General features: G+C 40.4%; 1 protein-coding gene across 1 annotated transcript; it reads left to right on the top strand.

Moving 5' to 3' along the window:
- The first annotated feature begins 13,465 nt into the window (after positions 1-13,465).
- LOC123733064 (NLR family CARD domain-containing protein 3-like) lies at positions 13,466-15,872 on the top strand. Its single transcript, XM_045712363.1, has 3 exons — positions 13,466-13,693; positions 13,947-14,113; positions 14,206-15,872. The coding sequence occupies exons 1-3, from the start codon at positions 13,491-13,493 to the stop codon at positions 15,870-15,872; spliced, it is 2,037 nt and encodes a 678-aa protein (XP_045568319.1). The 5' UTR covers positions 13,466-13,490.
- The last annotated feature ends 4,328 nt before the right edge of the window (positions 15,873-20,200 follow it).

The raw sequence follows: 20,200 nt of genomic DNA on the forward strand, positions 1-20,200 counted from the left end.
GATGTAGTGTAGCTTGCTTCACAGTATAACACTCTAGGTTTGTTCTGCAGCTGCCATAGAGACGTAGGCTAGATGAGCCACTGTGGTACTGGCATCCTGAGCGGAACTTCAGAGCAGTGGCAGGTGTTCGGGGATAAAAATACAAAACATAAAACCATTGGATCTTTCAAGCCTCTCTGTGTTTCATAATGTTCCTTCAATTAACAAGAAGCCAATGTATCTCAGAGGAGAAAGAATCTGAGTGAGCGAAACAGCGGCCCTCGTCTCTATACATGGTAGGACATCTATTCAATTCAATTCAAGGGTTTATTAACAAGAAACATAATTACATTACAACAAGTGAAATAGATAATAAAACAAAAGTGAAATAATCAATAAAAATGAACAGTAAACATTACACTCACACGTTTCAAAGGAATAGACATTTTAAATGTAATTATGTAGTTATGTACAGTGTTATAACAATGTACAAATGGTTAATGCAATAAAAGAGAAAAATAAATAAACATGAATATGGGTTGTATTTTACATGGTCAAAATTGGATTTGTTTTGGAATTCCTTGGGGGCTCTGTAATCTGAGGGAAATATGTGTTTGCATTATGGTATGCATTTGGCAGGTTAGGGAAGGGCAGCTAGTTTCACCTCAATTTGTGGGCAGTGTGCACAAAGCCTGTTTTACTTTGAGAGCCAGGTCTGCTCTATGTCAGCCTAATAGCGCATACTAGTGCATAGCCAAAGCTTTCCCACTTTATTTGTAGTATTTGCCACTGTGTACCAATGAAGATGCGACAGAGAGCATCTGGCATTCTCGACAAAAAGAGTATACAAAAATTAGCCAAAAACGTTACGAGCTAAAATTGATGAGTTAATCCGTGAATGGTCTTGGCATTGTACAAAAAAATATAAGCCATAAAGCTAGTTTGATAGTAATTCAATCAAATCCCATTGAGAGCATATTTCATTGACAGAAGAACTTGAATTGTTGCACCTCATTGTGGCTTGCTTTCCTCCAGCTAGGTAAATCACCTTTCCTAAAATTAGCCATGATGAGAGAGATTTGGATTGGTGGTTTTAACAATTCTCCTGGTGAATGGCTAATAGACTATAACGAAGAATGGATAACCATTCATTCAGTGGGGTATGTGTGACAGAGTGATAGACTGGTTTGTACAAAGAGGAGGATGGTATTTGTGTTTTTACAAGTAGGGTGAGTTAACACTACTTCACACACACAGCCACATCATATTTAGCTTATGTTAGATTACCAAAATTATTTTCGGTTGAACTGGTGCTGGAAACAGTGGAGTTTTGGTTCTTTGTGACTTGTTGCAACTCAGTGGTTTAAATCAATAGGTTGTTGTGCGGTCGTGAAAATGTTAGAAACATCCTTGACCATGCTGCAGGTATGCAACGGGTTACATGCAATATGCTTTGTGGACTTAGATAGTTTATCCGGTTTTGTGATAAAACAAAGGGAGTTATTCTAACAGTTTATTGTTAGCCAGTCTATATATCACGTGTGTTTATTGTCTCAGTCCTTTAGTGTCTATATATATCACTGTGTCATTGTTAGCATCAGTCATATATCACAGTGAATGTTAGAATGTATATATTATATATCACGGTGTCAAGGCATATGAATTAACAGGTTATAGAGCACACAATGAAATGATCACAACACATGGGTTTTAATATGGCTGCCTCCCCCAGTGATTTTACCCACGCATCGCTACTGATTCAGAGTTGACCACATTTGACTCGCTAACTCCTCATATCTGATGAACAGTGATTTGTTTACACCGGAGGGAGAAAAGCATCCGGCAGCGTGTGCAACGATGTCCGAGAGGAAAGAAAACTGTGTTCGTTGTTTGTAGTAACATCTTTGTTGTTGTAACATCCCAAACGGATGGTTTCACCGTTAAGGAATCTAGCTTTAAGAGAACTGTATATATTTACAATTAATCACTTACCTCTTAGAACTGGTGTCTTGAGTCATTTTAGAGTCAGTGGTCCCTCCTCTCTCTCCCCAGAGAGATCTTATAGAGGCAGTGAGGCAGTGGTCCCTCCTCTCTCTCCCCAGAGAGACTTGTTTTAGAGGCAGTGGTCTCCTCCTCTCTCTCCCCAGAGAGACTCATTTTTAGAGGCAGTGGTTTCCTCCTCTCTCTCCCAGAGACTCGTTTTAGAGGCGTGGCTCCTCCTCTCTCTCCTCAGAGAGACTCATTTTAGAGGCAGTGGTCCCCTCCTCTCTCTCCCCAGAGAGACTCATTTTAGAGGCAGTGGTCCCCTCCTCTCTCTCCCCAGAGAGACTCATTTTAGATGTAAGTCACAGCTCACTCAGCTACAATAAGAAATAACAGAACAGTCAATATTTCTGAACATTGAAGAACCAATAACAATGACAACACTTTTACGGTCTGTGGTCAGAGTTTAAACAGAGACTTCATGTTGCATTTAAACATTTACAGTCCAATCTGTTATTACTTTGACCTGGATCTCCATTAGCTAGTCTCCCTTGTTGGATCCCCTCAGTCCATAACAACAGCTGTCTACATGGGCTCCACACACAACTAAAATACATCATAGACATCTACTTTACATTGAAAGACAGTAGTAGACATTATAATGTGCAATCAATCACCTATAACAACTCTATACCTCATAGCCTATAACATCACATATTAATTAGGCTAATCAATATAAATCAACATAAAAGCCTACAATTATTATTCTTGAAAGTTGAAATCAGTATTGTAATAACTTTACAATTCTGCGGATGTTTAACCCCCTAAATCACCTCTCTCTACAATAGTCTAACTTCTCAAACACTTTTCTATATTAAATTGTAAAAGGCTACAAACCTCAAACATGTTTCTTCGACCGTTATTTCTCTACTTCCTTATAAAATGTTGGCTACTTCCCATTTCAACACAGTCGACGCGTTCAACACGTATAGGTTTATATTATATGTTCATATTTATGTAACATTAAGTCCCCCTAACCCGGACGACGCTGGGCCAAATTTTGCGTTGCCCTATGGGTCTCCGGATCACGGACAGTTACAGCCCGCGATCGAACCCGGGTATGTATTGATGCAGTGGCTTAGACCGCTGCGCTACTCGGGAGCTTAAGTTAAAATAGCTGACAGATATTTCTTCCTTACCCTTTAAGAGAATACAGCCTACACACCATCGTTTCTTGTTCTGGTTTTAGTAGTAGCCTACAAGGTGACAGGCATTGCTTTGTTATGCAAGAAAATGTCCAAAAATGGACACATTGGTTTGTCTGGCAAGTCCGTTTGATTAGCGGTGCATGACCGTAGGAAATTTCAAACCCAGGCGAATATATTTCAGAGCCGGACCGACTTTTGGAAACCCTGATTTAGTCAACATTTACATCGTTTATGTGCCAATTGTTGCATGTCACTTTTACTTGACCGACTTGACGAGACGGACTAGTTTCTTTAGCGACAGATTTACAAAATTCCGACGCACGTCGTCTTTCAGGAATTGAAACAACGCAAAGTGTCGACTGTGTTGGGGATCATCGGATAGCAAATCACGATAATGTGCAATCAATCACCTACAACAACTCACTACCTCATAGCCTATAACATCACATCATATTAATTAGGATAATCAATATAAATCAACATTTAAGCCTACAATTATTATTCTTGAAAGTTGAAATCAGTATTGTAATAACTTTACAATTCTGCGGATGTTTTACCCCCTAAATCACCTCTCTCTACAATAGTCTAACTTCTCAAACACTTTTCTATAATAAATTGTAAAAGGCTACAAACCTCAAACATGTTTCTTCGACCGTTATTTCTCTACTTCCTTATAAAATGTTGGCTACTTCCCATTTCAACACAGTCGACGCGTTCAACACGTTAGGTTTTTATATTATATGTTGATATTTATGTCATATAAAGTCTTCATACACTTCATGCAGGTGTTCAGCCCATAAATTATATTACGTGGCTGCCCATAAGATGAGGTTTTTGGTGTTGTTTTGTGGCGTGCGGGGGGTGTTTGTTTTTTGTGGGGTGGTGGGGGGGTGGTGTTGGTGGGGGGGTTTATTGTGTTTTTGTGTGGTTTTTGTTTTGTTTTGATTGGTTGTGTTTGTGGTGTTTTGTTTGGTTGGGTGGGGGGCTTGGAGGGGTTTTTTTCCTGGTTGAGGGTAATTGGGGGGTGGTTTTTTTATTGTGTTTTTGTTATTTTGAAAATAATAAAAACAATATCCTCTCGTTTCGTTTCGCTTCCCCTAAACACCCCATATTGTATCTGGTAAAAGTGGATTTGTATTAATGTGATGTGATTGAGTGATGTTTTGCAGTGCTACCAGCAGAGGGCAGTGGGACAACAACAAGGTTCGGCAGAAGGACGCTGGACGGGTCATATCTGTGTTGTTATGGTAACATGATAGGATGGGTAACCAATGATAGACAATGATTCTGCAGAACCCAAAACAGACTGATTATAATGTATAGTATATGATGTTACATTGAACTAATCACATTTATTAAAGACCAACTCACAGAGACACATAAATACATTCTATAACTTTTCCTTTTATTTATTGAAGATGTATTTGACAGGGATACTGCACATCATCAACATTTCTGTAAATGTGCCAGATTTAGCCAGCTAGCTAGTTTTCAACTGTAGTCCCTGGGCAGGTAGATAAACATTTTTATAAAAACTAAATACATGTTTTTGCACTAACACAACTGATTCTACTAATCAAAGGCTTGATGATAATTAGTCAATTAGTTTAATCTAAGGTGTTCGTTCTCGGGTAAAAACTAAAACATGCAGCCCTTTGGGGTCCCAGAGGAGAGGTTTGGAATAAACTGACCTACAATGTTATACAAATTAACTCATGATTTATTAATTATCTCACCAATTCACACACACACACACACACACACACCCACACACACACACACACACACACACAGAGGCCGGGACACACACACGAGCATGTACACAGACACACAGAAAGAGACAGACACACAGAGATTAAAACACTACATATTAATAAACACAATATTTCACTTTTACTAAAAATATCATTAAGGTCTATATTTTCATAGTGACTATGTACATGGTTGGGGCCACTTCCATTAGAATTCGTCAATTCAGAAAGTAAGTCAAATTCCAAATCTAATTTGTCTTAATTGAAAAGCATTGAGGATAAATGGAATTAGAATTTCAGTCTACTTCCTGAATTGAGTGGAATTTAAATGGAATTGACCCCAACCCTGACTATGTATTGGTTTACCAACCTTTCTCAATATATTTTTCACTGATGAATTCTCACACCTAGGGGCCATTTAAATCAAATGTTATTGGTCCATTCACATATTGAGCAGATGTTATTGGTCCATACACATGTTTAACAGATGTTATTGGTCCATACACATGTTTAACAGATGTTATTGGTCCATACACATATTTAACAGATGTTATTGGTCCATACACACATTGAGCAGATGTTATTGGTCCATACACACATTGAGCAGATGTTATTGTGGGTGTAGCGAAATTCTTGTGTTCCTAGCTCCTACAGTGCAGTAGTATCTAACAGTACACAATAACACACAATAACACACAACAATACACAATAATAAAAAACAATACACAATAATACAAAACAATACACAATAATGGACAATAATACACACATCTAAAGTAGAAGAATATGTGAAGAACACACACACACAAAGCACACGCGCAGACAGACACACAGACGCACACACACTCTCCTTCCCGCTAACTTTAGACCAGGCATCCTTACAGTTTCTAGTGGTTGAAGTCTTGCTTTGCAAGAAGACAAAAGTAGACTAGTAGTAGCCTGGTGCAGATGGGGAATATATGACGAGACTCTTATTCAGAACTAAAGAACAGGTAGACCTGGCTAAATATAATAACAAGATGCAATCATTAGCTGTAAGTGAGAAGAGCGTTAATCGATGTATCTTTACATTCTATAATAACTAGAAATAGGCATATATTTCCTGTTATTTATTTCATTTCCATGATCATTGCAGAATAAATCCTATACTCGCCAAATATCCTATAGGCCTATAACAAGTTAGGATTGGCTACCATTCGTCCCATCTCTCATTTAATTGGACCCACTTCACAGTAGTAAACAGATAAGCTACGGTATTTCAAGCAGACTATTTTGCTCTGTGCGATAGAGCAAAATAGTCTGCTTGAAACACCGTAGTTATCATCTGACCCCAGTCTCTCTGAAGTGTAACTGACGAGTGCTGCTCCAAGACAGGTTAGTTAACATCTTAACCCAGTCTCTCTGAAGTGTAACTGATGAGTGCTGCTCCAAGACAGGTTAGTTAACATCTTAACCCAGTCTCTCTGAAGTGTAACTGATGAGTGCTGCTCCAAGACAGGTTAGTTAACATCTTAACCCAGTCTCTCTGAAGTGTAACTGACGAGTGCTGCTCCAAGACAGGTTAGTTAACATCTTAACCCAGTCTCTCTGAAGTGTAACTGACGAGTGCTGCTCCAAGACAGGTTAGTTAACATCTTAACCCAGTCTCTCTGAAGTGTAACTGACGAGTGCTGCTCCAAGACAGGTTAGTTAACATCTTAACCCAGTCTCTCTGAAGTGTAACTGACGAGTGCTGCTCCAAGACAGGTTAGTTAACATCTTAACCCAGTCTCTCTGAAGTATAACTGACGAGTGCTGCTCCAAGACAGGTTAGTTAACATCTTAACCCAGTCTCTCTGCAGTGTAACTGACGAGTGCTGCTCTAAGACAGGTTAGTTAACATCTTAACCCAGTCTCTCTGAAGTGTAACTGACGAGTGCTGCTCCAAGACAGGTTAGTTAACATCTTAACCCAGTCTCTCTGCAGTGTAACTGACGAGTGCTGCTCCAAGACAGGTTAGTTAACATCTTAACCCAGTCTCTCTGAAGTGTAACTGACGAGTGCTGCTCCAAGACAGGTTAGTTAACATCTTAACACAGTCTCTCTGAAGTGTAACTGACGAGTGCTGCGGCTCAAAATATACTGTTATACTATTATGTATCCACGTATTCTACAGATATACTACATATTCTATCCACATACTGTCTATAATGTCTCTACATCCCATTATATATATATATACTACATATTCTATCCACATACTGTCTATAATGTCTCCACATCCCATCATATATATATATATATATATATATATATATATACTGCATATTCTATCCACATACTGTCTATAATGTCTCTACATCCCATCATATATATATATATATATATATATATTCCATTTCAATTCCAGCCTTATGAAAAAAAATGTTTTTATTCCCCTCAACTATACTCCATAATGGCTAAGCAAAAACTGGTTTTTAGAAATTTTAGCAAATACATTTTTTTAAAGAACACGGAAATATCACATTTACATAAGTATTCAGACCCTTTACTCAGTACTTTGTTGAAGATCCTTTGCCAGCGATTACAGCCTCGAGTCTTCTTGGGCATGACGCTACAAGCTTGGCACACCTGTATTTGGGGAGTTTATCCCATTCTTCTCTGCAGATCCTGACAAGTTCTGTCAGGTTGGATGAGGGCTGTTGCTGCACAGCTATTTTCAGGTCACGCCAGAGATGGTTGATATGGTTCAAGTCCGGGCTCGTTGGGTAACTGCGAATGTGTCTGTGGAAACTGGCTCTGAGAATGGTTGTATTGATATTCAGTCTCTCTCATGAACCTCTAACAGGAAAGCTGCTGATAGACTGAGGTGGTTGTGTTGATATTCAGTCTCTCTCATGAACCTCTAACAGGAAAGCTGCTGATAGACTGAGGTGGTTGTGTTGATATTCAGTCCCTCTCATGAACCTCTAACAGGAAAGCTGCTGATAGACTGAGGTGGTTGTGTTGATATTCAGTCTCTCTCATGAACCTCTAACAGGAAAGCTGCTGATAGACTGAGGTGGTTGTGTTGATATTCAGTCTCTCTCATGAACCTCTAACAGGAAAGCTGCTGATAGACTGAGGTGGTTGTGTTGATATTCAGTCTCTCTCATGAACCTCTAACAGGAAAACTGCTGATAGACTGAGGTGGTTGTATTGATATTCAGTCTCTCTCAAGAACCTCTATAAGGAAAGCCCCTTCAGAAAGTATTCAGACCCCTTGACTTGTTACATTACAGCTTTATTCATCATATCTTTACTGTAATATATTCTAAATATATACCACAGCATATCTTTACTGTAATATATTCTAAATATATACCACAGCATATCTTTACTATAAATGTAGTGTAGTCAGTCTGTTAAGGTGAGGTGCTGTAAATGTAGTGTAGTCAGTCTGTTAAGGTGAGGTGTGTGTGAGTTAGTGAGAGAGACAGATCCTTTGTCAATAATCTATAAGGTCCTATGTTACCACACAGTGTATAGAGTACGTACCCTCAAATGACACCCTTTTCCCTATATAGTGCACTACTTTTACAGTATATCACTGATACCTCTCTACCTTCCTCTCTCCTCCCTCCACCTCTCCATGTCTTCTCCCTCCCCCTCTCTCCTCCTCCCCTCTCTCCCTCCTTCCCCCTCTCCTCCCCTCCCCTCTCTCTCTCCTCTCCTCCCCTCCCCCCTCTCTCTCCTCCCTCTCTTCCCCTCCCTCTCTCCTCCCTCTCCTCCCCTCCACCTCTCCCTCTCTCCTCCCTCCACCTCATGTCCCAACACAGGTAGTCCATGTTTAAGGACCTAGAGGAAGAAATGGACCTTACAGGTAGAAGACTGAAACATTTGAGGTTTGTTACGTTCTTTTATAATTTAATGTAGAAAAGTGTTGTGGAGAAGTTAGGCTTTCATAGAGAGACAGATGATTTAAGGGAAACACACCTGAAGAATTGTTAAGTTAATACAATACTGATTTCAACTTTACAAAATGATAAGTTTAGTCTTATTTACATTGGTGTTGATTCGTATTAATTAGCCTAATCAATATGATCCAATGTGATGTTATAGGCTACAGGGCTATGAGGGTATTATTGGTAAAGGCGACTGACAGCGCATTATCGTGATTATTATCCGCATGATGAAACTACGTTAGAAGACATGAATCGGAATTATGTAAAGCTGTCACTAAAGAAAACGCTCTGTTTCGTCAAGTCAGTCAAGTAAAGTGACGAGCAACAATGGTACATAGAAACTATTTAAATGTAGGGCTAAATCAAAGATGAAAATGCTTTCTGGCGACACGGATCAGGAAAGTGGTCGTCCGTTTTGCTCACTGCTGTGCGCTCGATATAAGTTGGACGGCGCACCGTTGCATAATGTTACCCACTGGTTCAATCGCTGTCGACACACCTTTCTTCTGAATACAAGCCCCGGTACAACGGGCGAGATAAACTGATCGCACCTCATGTGAACTCAAGCAGTGCTGAATGTATTTATAGCTGTCTTGTAGTTTATTCTTATCTTTTGTTGTTGTAATGATGGAATTGTTGTCCTCAAGACACCATTATAAATGAGACACTGGTCTCAATTTGGCTCCCCTGATTCAATTCAATTAAATAAAGAAATAAACAATAAACCATATTTAATTAATTTACATATGAAGATGGAGCCGCGGAGATGAACAGCCACAAAGTCAGAAGGTCCGCCTACCCGACCAATCAGATGAGGGAGTGTGATGACGTGTAATCTTACCCGACCAATCATATGGTTGCGGGAAACGCTGCGTTCTCCAAATGGTAAATCTCGAGTTCAAGTTCTGAGGACCAAATAACGAAATACATTCAGGAACAAGAATTGGCATCGTCACTAAAATTCATAACATTAGGAAAATACAAAAGTTTTGTCCCAAAAAGTTGTTTTTCTTTTTGTGGATAACTATTATTAAATGATTAGATCACCAGTTGTTTTTTACGCACTACAAAGCCTTGACCAGAATAACGCGCTCTCCCCACTATTTATTGTTTCTGCAGTCAGGATTCACCCTCTTTAGAGAATTATTGTGTCACTTATCTGCAGGTAATCGTTGTTTTGAGCTCAAAAAGCACCTCGTAGCTGTATGTAAACCAGGGAGATAAATGAACGGCTCGTTCACCGATGCAATTCGGTTACCGACGTTCACCAAAACGATCCGTTCAAAAACAACCTTTCGTTACCGAACGACCATCACTAGTTGAAACAGGAAATACTAGTATAAGGAAGTAGAGGAAGTAACGGACATTATCGTCGGAGAAACATGTTTCAGAGGTTTGTAGCGTTCTTTTACAATGTCATGTAGAAAAGGATTTTTGAGAAGTTAGGTTATCATAAAGAGAGAGATGATTTAGGGGGTAAGACATCCGCCAAGTTAATACAATATTGATTTAAACTTTCAATAATTATTATTTTAGGTTTATTTACATTGTTGTTGATTCATAGTGATCAGCCTAATCAATAAGATGTGATGTGATATAGGCTACAGGGCTATGAGTTATGGTATTATTGTTATAGGCTACAGGGCTATGAGGTATGGTATTATTGTTATAGGCTACAGGGCTATGAGGTATGGTATTATTGTTATAGGCTACAGGGCTATGAGGTATGGTATTATTGTTATAGGCTACAGGGCTATGAGGTATGGTATTATTGTTATAGGCTACAGGGCTATGAGGTATGGTATTATTGTTATAGGCTACAGGGCTATGAGGTATGGTATTATTGTTATAGGCTACAGGGCTATGAGGAATGGTATTATTGTTATAGGCTACAGGGCTATGAGGTATGGTATTATTGTTATAGGTGACTGACAGCACATTAAGGTGATTATTATCTGTGGAAACTGGCTCACTTTCACTTTCTGAAAGAAGACGTGCATCGGGAATTATGTATAGCTGTCATTAAATAAAATAGTCTGTCTCGTCAAGTATATGTGACGTTCAACAATGTGCATATAAACTATTTAAATGTGGGGCTAAATCACATGTTAAGTTTAAAGCTTTCTGGTGACAGATCAGGAAGGCGGTGGTCCGTTTGGCGAACTGCAGGTGCGCTCGATATAACGTCACCGGCTCATCTATGCGCATTGTGAACCCCGGGTTGAATCATCAGCACTACTTTTTCTCAGAATGTAAACCCCGGTGCGCCGGGCGAGATAAACTGATCGCACCTCAATGAACTCAAGCACTGCACTGCAGCATGTGTCTACTCACTAAACCAGGGATGGGCAACTGGCGGCCCGGGACCAGTAATAAAACATTGTTTTGGAACTCAGTCTGGATCTCAACTTACTGTTGACCGTTAGAATAATAGAAAACACATGGTGCAGTGTGTAAATCTGGTTGTGTATCAGCAGTCAGTCTATTAGCCCATGTTAGCTACATGTTTTTAGATGGTAAATTAGGTAAATCTCCCAAAATATCAAATTGGGTGTCAAATGAAAGCTAAGAGTTTATGTTTTGGGGAAATCAGAAGGCATAGATACATTTTTCAACCATTTTCCATCTGAAAAATTATGCATAAATAATGGTTTTGATTTCTGGTCAAACAGATGGAAAAAGATCTTAGAAAACATCTACCAGAAACAGTCTAAAAAGGTTTTAAAAATACATCAAAACACAATAATGTTGAAGATAAGACTCCTGACAACTAATATCAACACTTAAATGTAGTTTTGGATAAATTATTGCCTTCTGTAAGTTGAAAAAAACATTGCCTCGTAATTCTGTTACCAAACAACACATACACAGTATCTTTAAGATTTTTGTAATTTCTCTCGTCATCAGGAGGGAGGATCATGAAAATTCACCGAAGTACCAATTTAGTTGTTACTGATTTATTAAGTGATTAAAACTCCATTGCAAAATGTGCAGAATTGCAGGAAATGAACATTAAATGTGTTATTTTCACTGTTAAGAGGGGAGCCACTAAATATGTTTTGCTCGGCGGGGTGTAAGGTTGTGGGTTACTGATATACATTTTTATTTATGAATTATTAAATTATTAAAACTCGTAATTATGTTACCAAATCTAAAGCTAAAATAATTAAGAAACTCGTTTGAAAAAAATAAAACTATAATCATTGATTCCAAAAATAAAATAAAAACCATCATAAATTATGTTATGTTTTTTTTCTCCCTTCTATACATTGTCTGGTAAATGCTGCCAGGAAATGGTGATGTTTCAAATAGGCCTAACTTGTTCATCACTAGCCTCCCTAGACAGACAGGTTGCCTCCCACAATGTACCAATGTTCCTGCATGCAAGCAAAGACTGTATATTATATTGAGAAGATACTCAAGTGACCGCTCTAACAATGGAAATGCATGTCCTCAAAGAGGGAAGGCAGGTGGGAGGAGGTGAGATCTGGTGGGACCATGTAGCCATTATAGCCTCTGTGACAGCATTGGCAGTGCCATTGACGATATCTCCATTTTAAAGTAGTACATTTTCTTATTCATTGGCTGATTGCTCCCAACTCATAGGAATTCCCACTCAGTTGACTACTTTAAAATGGTGGAAGGCCTCAAGCACAATGTCCGTTCTAAAACAGATTATATCCATGATGAGTCCTCCATCTCTATGACAACAGGCACAACTCCAATATAAAGTATTTTCCTTCGTAACAACCTAACCATTATGGAACTTCTATTAGATCAAATAAGCCTCACGTAGCAAATTAGTAATTCAATTTTTTGTTGACCAAATTCGACAAACTCTCACTGACCTCCATACAACAACTCCTCACATCGTGGGCTTATTTTCGTGGACAGAGTTTTCACTGAGTAAAACCTCTCGCTTCGCCTCTTCCTCTCTGATACATGTCTGTAGAAGTTTCTGAGGTCAGTTGGGACAGAGAGGAAGAGGCGAAGTGAGAGGATTTACTCTGCCCAAAATCTGTCTGTTATTTTATTTCACCTTTATTAAACCAGGTAGGCCAGTTGAGAACAAGTTCTATGAGAGTGTGGAGTTACTTGAGGCTTATCTGATCTAATAGAAGGTTTGTAATGTTTAGGCTGTTACAGATGTACTGATATAAGTGGATGGATGTTGCATTCCGGTGTTATGATACTGATGATTTCTCTCCATAGATGGTTTGTTTGTGTTTCTACGGTTGTGGCTAGATGGAGTAGAGCTGTAGGTCTACAGCTCCATCTAGAGGTTGAGTTGGGGATAACAGATGTTGACAAATGTCAGCTAATGGGGATCCAAGTCAAATCAAATGAATAACATATTGGACTGTGTATGTTTGAATACAATATGAAGTCTGATTTAACTCTTTGACCTCAGACAGTAAATGTGTTGTTAATGGTTCTTCAACAATGTTCAGAAATATTGACTGTTCTGTTATTTCTTATTGTAGCTGAGTGAGCTGTAACTTACATCAAAATGAGTCTCTCTGGGGAGAGAGAGGAGGAGACCACTGTCTCTAAAATGAGTCTTTCTGGGGAGAGAGAGGAGGGGACCACTGCCTCAAAAAATGAGTCTTTCTGGGGGGAGAGAGGAGGGGACCACTGCCTCTAAAATGAGTCTTTCTGGGGAGAGAGAGGAGGGGACCACTGCCTCTAAAATGAGTCTTTCTGGGCGGAGAGAGGAGGGGACCACTGCCTCTAAAATGAGTCTTTCTGGGAAGAGAGAGGAGACCACTGCCTCGAAAATGAGCCTCTCTGGGGAGAGAGAGGAGGAGACCACTGCCTCCAAAATGACTCAAGACACCAGTTCTAAGAGGTAAGAGATGACATGTAAAATATACAGTTCTCTTAAAGACATAAAACTAAAGAGAAAAGTGTTCCCAAATTACATAAAATGTAGGTCTATATCATTCACTTAAAAGGCCAGAAATGGATTTACCAATTGCAGACTGTAGCTTTATAAAGAAACATCAGGACTTCTAGATGTTCCATTATACAGTTGTTAAAAGGAAGTAGATGAGGTATTGATGAGATATTGATGAGGTGATCTGTCTCCCTGTTTTGTTCAGTGTTCAGAAGCCCAGAGCAGAGTCCCCTACAACCAGCCTGCTATCAATGAAGAGTGATCAGCCACCTGCTTTCAGCCAGGAACCATTACCAGATGACAATAAGGAAGTGGAGAGTTTGGACAGTGAGGATGCATTAAAGATCACACACAACCTTCTGGACAGAAGAAGTAAGACTGTATTCCATACAACATTACAAAGAATGGTACAAAGACCCTTATAAAACACACACAAAGTCCCAACTCTCAATGTTTTCCTACAGGTCAAACTCTGCTGACAGTCCAACAAGACATTAAGGCTAAACTGAAACACAAGTATCAACACATATCTGAAGGAATTGGACACCATGGAAACCAAAGTCTGTTCAAGGACATCTACACAGAGCTCTACATCACAGAGGGTGGAAGTGGAGGGCTCAATAATGAACATGAGGTTAGACAGATAGAGATGGCATCCAAGAAACAAACCACACAAGAGACACCAATCAAATGCAACGACATCTTCAAGCCTTTACCTGGACAAGACAAACCTATCAGAACTGTGCTGACAAAAGGAATCGCTGGCATTGGAAAAACAGTCTCTGTGCAGAAGGTCCTCCTTGACTGGGCAGAGGGAAAAGCAAATCAGGACATTCATTTCATGTTTCCTCTTCCTTTCCGTGATCTGAACCTGAAAAAGGACCAATACAGTCTGATGCAACTTCTTTCCCACTACTTCCCAGAGCTGAAAGAGATTGACAGCATTGAAGATGGTGAAACCAAAACTGTTTTCATTTTTGATGGTCTGGATGAGTGTCGACTTCCTCTAGACTTCAAAAACAATGAGAAGTGCTGTGATGTCACGAAGCCAACCTCAGTGGACGTGCTCCTGACAAACCTCATTGAGGGGAATCTGCTTCCCTCTGCTCTCGTCTGGATAACCTCACGGCCTGCAGCAGCCAATCAGATCCCTCCTGAGTGTGTTGACCAGGTGACAGAGGTACGAGGGTTCAATGATCCACAGAAGGATGAGTACTTCAGGAAGAAAATCACAGATCAGAATCTGGCCAATGAAATCATCAAACACATGAAGACATCAAGGAGCCTCCACATCATGTGCCACATGCCAGTCTTCTGTTGGATATCAGCCACTGTCCTTGAGATGATACTGAAAGAGGCAGAGAAGGATGAAGTCCCTAAAACTCTGACCCAGATGTACTCACACTTCATGTTCATCCAAACCATTGTGAAGAACAAGAAGTACAACAAAGCCACAGAGACAAACCCAAAGGAACTGTCTCAGTCAGACAAAGAGATGATCCTGAAACTGGCAAAGCTGGCTTTCCAACAGCTGCAGAAGGGCAACCTGATCTTCTATGAGGAGGACCTGAGAGAGTGTGGCCTTGACGTCACAGAGGCATCAGAGTACTCAGCATTGTGTACAGAGATCTTTAAAGAAGAATCTGGGCTGTACCAAGAGAAGGTCTACAGCTTTGTGCATCTGAGCATTCAGGAGTTTCTAGCAGCAGTGAATGCTTTAGAATCATGTCTGGACAAGAAGGAAAATGTTTTCTCCCCCACTAGTGATGATGAAGAGAAGGAGTCAATCCAGTTGTCTGACTTACACAGGAGAGCAGTGGAGCAGGCCTTGAAGAGTGAGAATGGACACCTGGACCTGTTCCTCCGCTTCCTTCTGGGTCTCTCACTGGAGTCCAATCAGAATCTGTTACGAGGCCTTCTGACACAGACAGAAAGTACCACACAGACCAATGAGGAAACAGTTGAGAGAACAGTTGAGTACCTTTCAGACAAGATCGAAAGGGAATCCTCACCAGAAAGGATCATCAACTTGTTCCACTGTCTGAATGAACTTGGTGCAAACTCTCTAGTTGAAGACATGCAGACCTCCCCTGCGATCAGGAACTCTTTCAGAAACAAGACTAAAACCTGACCAATGTTCAGCCCTGGCCTACCTGTTACTGATGTCAGAGGAGGTGCTGGAGGAGTTTGACCTGAAGACTTACAACACATCAAAGGAAGGTTATCAGAGGTTGCTGCCGGTAGTGAAAACCTGCAAGAGAGCACTGTAAGTTATGTTATTGAGTTGATGTTTACAGTATCATTATAATGAAGGATTTGTATATCTAACAGATTATCTCCTCTCTCCAGACTGGATGGCTGTAAACTGACATCTAAATCCTGTGAGACTCTGGCCTCAGCTCTGCAGACACCAAACTCCCCCTGAGAGAACTGGACCTCAGCTACAATGACCTGGGAGACAGAGGAGTGGAGCTGCTCTGTGTTGGACTAACCAGTCCACTCTGCAACATACAGACACTAGTGTGAGTTAAATATCTTCAGTATCCTCTGTCTTTATAGTTTTTATATATTTGTAGTAATTATGTTTCTAACATTATTTTACCATCTTGATAAATATGCAGAAACATACATACGATGTGATAAATATATCAAACTAAGGTTGAATATCTTGAGTGAGTTAGTATGTTTTTAACATTATTAAATCATGTGTCCTTTTGTTATTGTCTTAATGTATCTCATTATTCTTAAAGCTTTGCATATTTAACAGTGTATTGACGTTAGAGGTCGATCAATTATGATTTTAACGCTGATACCGAAAATTGGAGGACCAAAAAAAGCCGATACCGATTAATCGGCCGATTTGTATTTTTTTATATATATGTTTGTAATAATGACAATTATCACAAATTAGACACCTTGCTTTCCCTGGGGCCAATTCAATGTTATAGTCCCACACTCGTGCTCTGCTTTTCTCTGCCATGGGTAAAATTAATATAATCGTACACACACACACACACACACACACACACACAGCTCTCTGAATTGACAAAGATACTGAAGAGTCTGCTTAGGAGACACAAATACTCTCAACTGTTTGAATAATAAAACTAGAGTTGAAGTTACCTGTGATGAATGTTGAAAACAACTGTAATTTCTATATGCAGGAAATCCTATTTTAATAATGGGCATGGTAAGAATTGACTACCAAAGTGTGAGTCATAAATCCCATGACACCTTCCAGCAAAATCTGAAAAGTGGTTCCTTTATTTATTTATTTATTTATTCCATAGGATATTTTTAGATTCACTTCAAATAAGGTCTGTGTTTGTGTAGGCTTACACCACCTTGCCAATGTAATAACTGTGTAGATATCCATATGACACGGTAACTCTGATCAATAACGGCAAAGACTTAAAAAAAAAATGTACATTGGAAATATGTTGACAAACGTTACCTTATTTTTTATTTATCTTTATTTAACTAGGCAAGTCAGTTAAGAACAAATTCTTATTTACAATGACGGCCTAGGAACAATGGGTTAACTGCCTTGTTCAGGGGCAGAACAACAGATTTGTACCTTGTGAGCTCGGAGATTTGAACTTGCACCCTTCCGGTTACTAGTCTAACGCTCTAACCACTAGGCTACCCTGCCGCCCCAAAATCCTAGCGGGAGTTACACGACCCCCCCACCGGCCTCGATGAGGCTCTGGGCTACTATTCCCCCCCCTTTGTGTCTCGGGACCCCCCCCACCAGCGGGTGGTGTTGGTGTCAGAGGCGCAAACGAAAAGGTCGGACCCTATGTACGAGTTGTCAGCGGCCACGTTGTTATGAGAATGGCACCAAATGGCACCTTTCAACCAACTCTCCTGGTGTTTGTCCTTCAAAGCGCTCAGTGACTGTCGAGGCATGTCAGTCACCACCGCGTCCACGTGGGGCAACCTCTTCAGTACCTGCGAACTGAGACGAGGATATCGGTCTGTGATATCGCAAAGTGTTTCACCAGTGGGAGTCATCGGGTCAGTTGCTGGACTGACGCCATTAGTGTCATTGTAAGGGGTGACAGTCCCCAACCAAGCGGAAGGTGTATCATTGGAAGCAGAGTATACTCTGCGCATCAATGTTTTTCTTGCTGAGACGGCCGCAGTGCTTGCGGAAGTGTCCGAAGGGCAAGACAAGTTCATCTCAACTATCGTATTGCACGACTGCAAGGAGGAGGGAAGTTGCTTATAAACAGAGACAGCTGGCTCGAAATCATGAAAAGAATGGTCAATCAGGTTGGCTGATGGAATGTGTCGAGATATCGTAATATCTCCTTGGATCGGATTCTGTACCAAGAGGTTTCTAAAGGTCTTTTTCCCAAGGGGTGCTTTCGACAGATACCCCTCGTGAATGACTGCGTTGCAGCTAGAGTTAGGGGAAGACAGTGTGGTCAGTGGAGAAGGCACTGTGGCCTGTGACCATACCTGGTTGGTTTTCCAATCCATCAATGGGAGTAACTGATCCATCAAGTCTGCTCCAAGTAGCAGGGGTACAGTTGAGGCTGGTAACATACACAGGGTGAACGAGCGATACGTCCTGGAAGTGTAGTTTCATTATGACTCTCAATGTGAGAGGCGAGGTAGCCTGAGTGACCCCTCGAAGTTTAGTGTCGCATCGTTCCACTGTTAACCAACGTTTAGTTGGCTTCAAAGCCCTTTTTAGATCATCGAACAATGTTTGAGAGATGAGTTATATTGTCGCACCCGAATCAATTAGCGCATGACAAGTTAAGCAGTCCTCCAGGACTGTTTCCAGGTATGGCCGTTTAGATTCGTGGTTAGTGGACATATTCCCCACAAAGTGGAGTGGTCGTTCGCAACGACGTGATATGCCATTTCTGTTCAAGGTGGAAGCAGATTGACTTTTCCGATTTTGAGTGGGCTTGGCTTTAACGAAGCGTTTGACCTTTTTCTTCGCAACTTTTGTATCAGAGTCTATAGACAAAGCCCGGGGGCTTGTTTCTTGATCAATTGGGCCCTGGATAGGGTCTTGAATGAGAGCGGGAGAAATTTGAACTTTAACGTCCTTGCTATGGGTGTTAATTCCTGCGGACCTGGTGTCCGGTAATTCCCCGTCTAGTGCTTGTGACTTATCTTTTACCCTTTTCTCAAATTGTTCTCGCTTTAGTTCTTCCCGTAGTGGAACTTCTGGAGAACATTGGTCTACGTTTTGATCGTCCTTCTTGGGGCTAGGGGGCAGTATTGAGAATTTTGAAAAAAATATGTGCCCATTTTAAATGGCGTCCTACACAAACTCAGAAGCTAGGATATGCATATTATTATTAGATTTTGATAGAAAACACTCGGAAGTTTCTAAAACTGTTTGAATGGTGTCTGTAAGTATAACAGAACTCATATGGCAGTCAAAACCCTGAGCGAAATTCTGACAGGAAGTGAAAATCTGATGTGTGAAATGAATTTCAAGGCTTGGCCATTGAAACACACAGTGGGTTAGGATTCATTTCTCACTTCCTATGGCTTCCACTAGATGTCAACAGTCTTTACAAAGTGGTTTGAGTCTTCTCCGGTAAAAACTGACCGAACAAGAGGCCTGGATACTGTGTCATTGTGGGAAGTCCTATACTACTATGGCGCGCGAGCCCGTGTGTACTCTCTCGTTCCTTAACGTTTTAACCTGTTAGGGCTAGGGGGCAGTATTGACACGGCTGGATAAAAAACGTACCCGATTTAATCTGGTTACTACTCCTGCCCAGTAACTAGAATATGCATATAATTATTGGCTTTGGATAGAAAACACCCTAAAGTTTCTAAAACTGTTTGAATGGTGTCTGTGAGTATAACAGAATTCATATGGCAGTCAAAACCCTGAGACAAATCCTGACAGGAAACTGAAATCTGATGTGTGGATATCACTTCAAACATTTGCCATTGAAACACAGTGGCTTGCGATTCATTTAGCACTTCCTAAAGCTTCCACTATATGTCCCCAGTCTTTACAAAGTGTTTTGAGCCTCCTACCATCAAAATTGACTGAAAGAGAGGATGTTTACCTTGGTCACAGGAAATGGGCCATTACCATTGTGACGTCGGCGCCCATGGGTACTCTCCCTTTTCGAAACGTTTTGAAAGACAATGCAACCATCCCAATGGAATATTATTGAAGCCCTGGTTGAAAAAGCCCCTAAAGATTTATGTTATAAAACGTTTGACATGTTTGAACGAACTTAAATATATATTTTTTGCTCATTCCTGACGACAAGTCAGACGCAGACGGTACATTTTCACTAGCCTTCGGAGCGCGCTAACGCTATTGGGACATAAATTATTAACCTGTTATGGCTAGGGGGCAGTATTTTCACGGCTGGATAAAAAACGTACCCGATTTAATCTGGTTACTACTCCTGCCCAGTAACTAGAATATGCATATAATTATTGGCTTTGGATAGAAAACACCCTAAA

Source organism: Salmo salar, unplaced genomic scaffold, assembly GCF_905237065.1.
Source record: "Salmo salar unplaced genomic scaffold, Ssal_v3.1, whole genome shotgun sequence".
NCBI lineage: Eukaryota > Metazoa > Chordata > Actinopteri > Salmoniformes > Salmonidae > Salmo > Salmo salar.

What these genes read in the sequence shown, in the direction of transcription:
- LOC123733064 (XM_045712363.1), top strand. Translation starts at nt 13,491, where the DNA reads ATGAGTCTTTCTGGGGAGAGAGAGGAGGGGACCACTGCCTCTAAAATG. An exon ending in CAAGACACCAGTTCTAAGAG is followed by an intron (nt 13,694 to 13,946) that starts GTAAGAGATGAC and finishes TGTTTTGTTCAG; the next exon opens with TGTTCAGAAGCCCAGAGCAG. An exon ending in CAACCTTCTGGACAGAAGAA is followed by an intron (nt 14,114 to 14,205) that starts GTAAGACTGTAT and finishes GTTTTCCTACAG; the next exon opens with GTCAAACTCTGCTGACAGTC.